The sequence below is a fragment of the Grammomys surdaster genome, unplaced genomic scaffold (assembly GCF_004785775.1).
Source record: "Grammomys surdaster isolate TR1022 unplaced genomic scaffold, NIH_TR_1.0 126313, whole genome shotgun sequence".
Lineage (NCBI taxonomy): Eukaryota > Metazoa > Chordata > Mammalia > Rodentia > Muridae > Grammomys > Grammomys surdaster.
The window spans coordinates 8,917,465-8,925,380 of NW_021621113.1; the positions used below are offsets into that span (position 1 = coordinate 8,917,465).

Genomic DNA, 7,916 nt, shown 5'->3' on the forward strand with positions numbered 1-7,916 from the left:
AAGCATCTACTGTGCCACCTACAGTCCCCAAAATAATGGGCTTTTGATCACTAGTTACAGGTATCTTCACACCAAAACAAACCAAGTTTTAATGTTAAGATTCCATGTACAAAACACACAAAAAATTTGAGTACTTACATACCTAGTTGTGTTCTCTTTCCATGAAAGAGGCTCCAGGTTACCATAGCTAATCAAGGGAGGACTAACCACACAATTTGCTGGAGAGACTTCCTTACAAGACCTCCCAGCCGTTTTAAATGCAACTCAACCATGAACAAAGTCAAAATATAGTCTTAAGCACCACACCTGAAGCTGTGCTCCCTTCACCACCACACACCAAATCACAAACAAGGGACATCTTTTGGGATCGGGACATGGGGCACTGACCCAGTCTTTAATTACAACCAAATCCAAACCCTAACCAACCCGACCCCTGCACCACACACAGCCCATCCACAGGGCACTGGAACACAATGCTCAGCTCAGCTCTTAGCTGCGGAAACACTTGAGTCCAGGATGCGGGGTACGCTGCACCAGCAATTCTCACCGAGGCTTTGAATGCGTGCGGTCCCAGGATGTGAATGTGGCCAGACTCCTTTCACAAACACACAACTGTAACATGCATTTCTGAGAAAATTTTATTGGTTTTTTAGATAAAATTTATTTTCCAGGAAGGATGATCCCATCATACTGAAAGAGAAGAAATTTTATGTTTTCAGAACAAGTGTCAACAGCAAGAACTGCAGCAAAGACTAATGTTTGAGAGTTCTAATTCCAGATACCTACACTGAAGACTTTGACTTTCTCAACCACCAACCCTGGGAGCCACTTACTAAAGTGCCCATATAGTCCATTTTTACACAAGCTACCCACCAAACAGCATTGTATTTCAGAGCTCCCATCCCAACTGCAGTCACCAACACCACAGACCACTTGGGATACTCAGCTTTACCTTCTGCTGGAACCAGCGCATGGCCTCCTCTTTGCTGATTCTGTGTTTGGCCCCAATGCAGCCTGTTCTGCGCTTCTTGTCTGCGATGCTGAAACCTGGCCTACCCAGCACCTGTGCCAGAATAACCAAAAGTCACCTTGCCAGCTAAGGGCGGGGTCAACAGTGGACAGACAAGACTCACACATTAAGAGAATGATATTCAAGTCATCTAGAAACTTAATGGATTCTGAAGCAAGACTAGTACCTCGGGTGGACACAACTGTCATTAGCTACCCAGACAACACACCAAGCACTACACACATATGCCCCACAGGCTCCTTCCCCAACTGCTCTCTATCCTTGTCACTCCAGTCTCAGAGGGATCAGATTCCCTTCACCTCTTTTGGCCTCCATAGGCACCAGGCACACACATGGAGCAGACATACATGCAGGGAGTTCAAGGCCAGCTTGGGCTACAAACCAAGGATCCTGCCTCAAAACAAAAACCTACATGTGCAATGTGGAAAAAATTAAGGCGCCCAAACTACAAAGAAGCACACTCACCCCTTGATTGGGAAGCACTTCCCAGAGCTCTGCTGCCCTAACCAGGCTCTCACCCGCACCTCTATCCAGGCCCAACTCTCACTTTTACCTCCGGCTCTTTACTATCACAAAGAAAAGCACTATGTGTTGTAACAGTCATGCCCACATGAAAATCCCCATTTGAGGGACGGAGAGATGGTTCAGCAGTTAAAAGCACTGACTGCTCTTCCAGAGGACCTGTGTTCAACTCCCAGCAACCACATGGTGGCTTACATCCATCTATAATGGGATCTGATGCCCTCTTCTGGTGTGTGTCTGAAGACAGTGACAGTGTACTCATATACATAAAATAAATAATTCTAAAAAAAAAAAAAAAGAAAAGAAAAGAAAGAAAAAAAAAAAAAAAGAAAAGAGTCGGGCAGTGGTGGCCTTTGATCCCAGCACTTGGGAAGCAGAGGCAGGAGGATTTCTGAGTTTGAGGTCAGCCTGGTCTACAGAGTGAGTTCCAGGACAGTCAGGGCTACACAGAGACCCTGTCTTGAAAAACCAAAATAAATAAATAAATAAATAAATAAGAAAGAAAACTCCCATTTGAGCACTCTGCGTCTTCCCCACACAACTCATGTGCCCCTGAGACTAAGGGGATGAGCAGAGACAGGGCAGCCAATGCCAGTGGCAAAGGCAGCACAGATCCCCCAGAGAGCCACGCAACAGCAGGGAACCATCCACCCCGTGTGGAACTGAAGCTCTATACTTGCTACAACAGGCCCTCTTCTAAGAGGGACACACAAGCAGACAAGACAGACCTCAACCCAGCGCTCCACCCCGACAGCAAGACAGCATGTGCGGGCAACAGAGGAGCAGCAGGCCCCTCTCCCCACGGGCAGCTGAGAGTGAGAAGTCCACATACCACATAGAAGTCCAGGCCGTAGATGCCAATGCTTGGGTCGTATTTGATACCCAGGTCAATGTGTTCCTGAATTCCAAAACCAAAGTTTCCAGTATCTGAGAAGTTATTTTTCCTTAACTCGTACTCCCGCACCTGAGGAGACACAGGCAGCAACCATGTTATTAATTCTGTTCAAGCACCCCAATATGAGCTCAGACCAACACCCAGGAGGCCCAGGGCAAAACCAAAACTCTGTGCACAGGTTACCCCTCCCCTAAACCAGGTCATCTCTCAGCTACAAATTCCATCAAATCATCCCCATTTCCAAGGGCAGAGAAAACCCTGAGAAGGGAAACCCAAGAATCGAGTTCAGCACCGTATGTGTCATCCATCTCTGACACCGAAGTCGACCCCACCCGGCCAGCCTCACCTTCAGGCCTTTCTCCAGAATCTCCTCGGCCTTGGCTCCGCGGACTGTGCAGTGAACAGCAATCTTCTCATTTCTCCGGATGCCAAAGGACCTGACAGTGTATCTAGCTGCAGCATGGGGACACAGAGTCAGGCATCAGGCGCTTCCGCTGCACTGCATCTAGCATGTTAGTCAACTTCGTCCACAACACAGAAAACAGAGCTTTCAATTTCTAACTTAGCCAGCCGAACTTCAGCAACTAAGAACCTGAAACATTACAGTCCCCAGAGTTCATTGCCGTAGTTAAGTCAGAGACACAGGTTAGGAGGACTCTTATGTTCCTTGAGACAGAATTTCAAATGTAGCCCAGGCTAGGCTTGAACTGGCAGCAATCCTGTTTCAGCCTGGGTACTGGAGTTAGAGTTGTGGGGCTACCAGACCCATCGGATTAAATTATGCTCTAACAGGCAGGAACCTGCATTCAATACCCAGAACGGAGTGTGGAAGGGACAAACTGGGAGACTAAAATCTAAGACTAAGATCTAGTATTCTCAAAAAGCTGACTGTACTGGCATCCCGACCATACAGACTTCGGCTAACTAGACAAGATCACAAGTGATACTAAGAAACAGTATCCAAACCCAACCACAGACCACCCACAATCACACTTGCAAGGGACAGCACATTAACGCCTCCCATGTGGCCAAACAAGGGAATCACAACTCATTTTAAGGAAGCTGAGGCAGAAGCACTGATAGGGGGCTGCAGAGATGGCTCAGTGGTTTTAAGAGGTCCTGAGTTCAATTCCCAGCACCCACCCGGTGGTTCACAACCATTCGCAACCATCTATAACAGGATCTCAAGCCCTCTTCCGTCATGTAGGCATACACTGCAGATAGAGTACTCGCATGCAAACATTACATATATGTATCTGTAAAAAGCACGATACATATAAAAGGATCTCATCTCAGCCGGCTCACTCTTTACAAGTCTGTGTGTTCCAGTTAGATGAACCAAGGCCTTCCACCCACCCCTCTCTGGCCAGCCCATCCTCGCTCACCTTTGGAAAACACTGGGGTCTGGCCTGTGAGCTGCTCCAACACCTTGGCTGCCCGGGTCAGTCTGTCTCCGCTCTCCCCCACACAGATGTTGAGGCAGAGCTTGCGGATGCGAAGTTCCCGCATGGGGTTCTCCTTCTCACCTTGATCTTGCTGCAGAAAGAGTAACACCGCCGTCAACACCCCACCGAGAAGCCAGTGTCTTCTCCACTTTGATTTCTACCGCTCCGAATCCTTCGTCAGCCCTCAGGACTAAAGAGGTCTCAAGGTCTCAGTGTTCGGGACGGTCAAACACAGAGTAAGCCTGAATGCGCCCTAAGGGGGTCAACGTGTAGGGTGACAGAGACTAGAGCTTACAGAAGCCAATCAGACAGGAGAGAATACAATGTAACCCTAGAACAACAAACTGCAGGAAACACCGGCCTACGCCACATGCCCCCACAAGCTGCCTGCAAGCCAGCACCAGTCCTGAGAACAGGTATCCGCAGAAACTCCCCAGCACCAAACAAGCCCAGGCCCCGGGGCTGAGACCCGACATGGAACTCGGCGCGTTCCGCTCGCACTCCCGGCAGCCCCCAGACCCCGCGTCTGGGCCCTCGGGGCCGCTGACCTGAGCCCCATTCCTAGGATGGGCGGCGACGTGACGGGCGAGCCCTGCGCCCGCACAGCCATGCCGGACTTAACGCCATCAGCATCGCGGGCTCCGTCCTCCTCCAGCCACCGGCGAAACAGCCCTCGTGGGCTCCGCCGGCCGCGGATGGAGACGGATGAAAGAGAAGCAAAGCCAACTCTCGCCTACTCACCGCCATGGTGTAGAACAGGAAGAGAGAGTGAGACTTCCGGTCCCGTGGCCTTATGGGTCAGGAGGCGGGCTCTTCCTTAAGCTAACAAACGAGGTGAGAGTGGGAAAGAGAGGCACGGCTGTCATGGCGCTGCCTCCTCTAGTGGACTGTCCTGGAAACTGCAGTCATCTCGGGCAAAAGACCAGCTCTTGGGTTGTCTGATGCTTTTGAAAACCAGGTAGCCGGGCAGCAGTGGCACACGCCTTTAATCCCAGCACTTGGGAGGCAGAGACAGGCAGATTTCTGAGTTCGAGGCCAGCCTGGTCTACAGAGTGAGTTCCAGGACAGCCAGAGCTACACAGAGAAACCCTGTCTCGAAAAAACAAAAACAAAAACAAAAAAACCAAAAAAACAAAAACAAAAACAAAAAAAGAAAGCCAGGTAAACAGATATGTTCTAGAGTCCAAGAACAGTCTCAGAACTTGGTGGTTCTTGAGTGATGTCACTGCCCAAAGTCCATTAAATCAGTTGAGCAACGGACTAGAGAAAGCTCAACAGTTCAGAACATGGTTGTACTTGAAGTGGACCTTGGTTTGCAGTGTTCCCAACTGTACACGATATTTCAGAACTGCTTATAACTCCAGTTCCAGAGAGACAGATCCCTCTTCTGGCATCTACAGGCACCAGGCCATATGTGCTTGCAGGCAAACCACCCATATACACACACACATACAAAAAACAAAGCAAAATTTTAAAAATAAGCTGAGGCTGGAGAGATGGCGTGATAATTAAGAGCACTGTCAGACAGCTCTTCCAAAGGTCCTGAGTTCAATTCTCAGCAACCACATGGTGGCTCACAATCAACGAAACTGATGCTTTCTTCTAGTATGCAGGTGTACATGCAGATAGAGCACTCATTTACATAAAATAAGTAAAAAGATAAAAATAAACTCTACAGATTCTGGGCCATTTGTTTTGTAACAATGTTAGCATAGAAGTTATACAAATCAGAGTAGTGGATTAAATCAGCTGTTCCAGTCTGACGCCTTTCTGGTCCTTCTGAGGACACCAGGCATACACTTGCAAGGACATATGTGCAGGAAAAACTTTCATATAGATGAACTAATAAATAATAAATAAAATTTGAAAATAGAGTCCTGAGTTGTGAATACAGGCAGGTGTGGGGTTTTTTTGTTTGTTTGTTTTTTTGTTTTTGTTTTTCGAGACAGGGTTTCTCTGTATACCCCTGGCTATCCTGGAACTCACTCTATAGACCAAGCTGGCCTCAAACTCAGAAATCCACCTGCCTCTGCCTCCCAAGTGCTGGGAATAAAGGTGTGTGCCACCACTGCCCGGCTTGGCAGCTGTGGTTTTGATTCAACTAGCTAGTTACTATTTAAAATTATTTCAGTCTGTTTTTTTTCCCTTTGTGTAAAATAGGTACCTCTGTGTCATGGGTTTCTGTGAAAATTCAGTGAGGTGTTTAAGTTGTTACCTTTATGACTAATATACCCCTACAACATCCAAGTAACACCAACCTTCCAAAAGAAGTATTAGACGTGCTAGCTAAAAAGAGAAAGAACATCAGAGGTGAGAGAGAGACAGACAGAGAGAGAGAGAGAGAGAGAGAGAGAGAGAGAGAGAGAGAGAAAAGAAGACATCTGACAATGGCTTACAGATGCATCTGAGACAAGAGCATCAGTTACAGACTATAGGACACGCCCCCTTCCAGGGTTACATTGAATCCTCAGCAGCTGAACTCAAGGGTGAGGACCACCGGGACCGCATCCCAGGCAGACGCTGGCTTTCCTTGAGCCAGCTAGTTTCTCTAACATAAGTGCATGGGCAAAGAAGAACACACATGCCTTTGGTAAAGAGAGCCTATCCTCTCCCTTCTGCTTGCTGCCCCTAATACTTTTCTAACCTATGCAGGGGAGACAGAAGCCCTCCAGAATTTCCATGTTCTTCTGGGAAGCTGGGGTATGAGGAGAGCAAAGAGAAAAGGCTTCTCCTCTGAGCCTCTTCCACTGAGCATTGAGGGCCAGATGAGAACAAAGGATTCTGTTAGATTCTTGGGTATGGCAGAGCAGAGGGAGATACTTCTTCAAACTTGGAGTGGGGTTGACAAGATGGCTCAGAAGGTAAAGCTCTTGCTGTGCAAGGCTGATGATATGGGTTCAATCCCCAGAACCCACATAAAGGTAGAAAAAGAGAATTGACCTCACTAAACTCTCTTGTAACCTTCACATACATATCTGCCATGGCACATGAAACCTACACATGCAAGTAATGGGAATTTTGATTTCTTTCTTTTTTTTTTTTTTTTTTTTTTGGTTTTTTCGAGACAGGGTTTCTCTGTGTAGCCCTGGTTGTCCTGAAACTCATTCTGTAGACCAGGCTGGCCTCGAACTCAGAAATCCACCTGCCTCTGCCTCCCAAGTGCTGGGATTAAAGGCATGTGGCACCACCACCCGGCTTGATTTCTTTAAAAACCCAGTTATGTGATTATGTTTTTGTTTTGACCCCGGGTGGGGGATATTGGGGGATATGGGGCTGCTTCAGATTATCCACAGCCACTAACTATGATTTATCTCATGCTCTAGAGGGGGCGTGATTTTTTGCAAGCTACAGATGTTTATTGTCGCGCCCACCCTAGTCCAGCAAGGATGACGCAACACACGAGCTCTTCTCCAAGCAGTTTATTCAGGACCTTGAATAAGCTTCTCTCTGACAACCCCGGGGGGGGGGGGGGGGGCCACACTCTCCCAGGCTTAAGTACTCTAGGAATAGCCTACCCCCTCTGCCATGTGGCAACAGCAGATAGGCCCACATACACGGAAGCAAGCCAGATCACTAGCCACAGCCAAATAAGGACTTGTTTACTCCTAAGAGCACTCACCAACAGGTGGTGGAAGGCAGAGACCAGCGCCATCTTAAGGGCGTGGCACTATGCGGTTCTCCACAGTTTATGTTTGGAATTCTGGGGACGCTTAAGAAAGTACAAATGTAAAGGGCTCAAGAAGGCCTGTGGCAGCTGCTACTCCACATGTAGTTGCCCTCTGCTGCTGCTGCTGCTGGTAACTCCTGCTGCTTCGTTTGCTGCTTTTGCTGGATTACTGGATTGCTGGATTGCTGGATTGCTGGTTGCTAGTTGCTGGATTGCTGGTTACTGGATTGCTGGATTGCTGGTTGCTGGACTGCTGGCTGCTGGTTGCTGGTTGCTGGTTGCTGGTTGCTGGTTGCTGGATTGCTGGTTGCTGGACTGCTGGCTGCTGGTTGCTGGTTGCTGGTTGCTGGTTGCTGG

At 48.3% G+C, this 7,916-nt stretch overlaps 1 protein-coding gene across 1 annotated transcript; it reads right to left on the minus strand.

Annotated features, from left to right (window-relative positions):
• Positions 1-620: 620 nt before the first annotated feature.
• Positions 621-4,674, minus strand: Rpl11 (ribosomal protein L11). Its single transcript, XM_028759816.1, has 6 exons — positions 4,634-4,674; positions 3,833-3,983; positions 2,794-2,900; positions 2,385-2,516; positions 953-1,063; positions 621-690 (listed from the first exon to the last, which is right to left on the minus strand). Exons 1-6 carry the CDS (start codon positions 4,637-4,639, stop codon positions 661-663), a joined length of 537 nt encoding a protein of 178 aa, XP_028615649.1. The 5' UTR covers positions 4,640-4,674; the 3' UTR covers positions 621-660.
• Positions 4,675-7,916: the final 3,242 nt, after the last annotated feature.

What these genes read in the sequence shown, in the direction of transcription:
- Rpl11 (XM_028759816.1), bottom strand. An exon ending in TTCTGGAGAAAGGCCTGAAG is followed by an intron (nt 2,517 to 2,793) that starts GTGAGGCTGGCC and finishes GTGTCTCCTCAG; the next exon opens with GTGCGGGAGTACGAGTTAAG. An exon ending in ACGGCCTGGACTTCTATGTG is followed by an intron (nt 1,064 to 2,384) that starts GTATGTGGACTT and finishes ATTCTGGCACAG; the next exon opens with GTGCTGGGTAGGCCAGGTTT.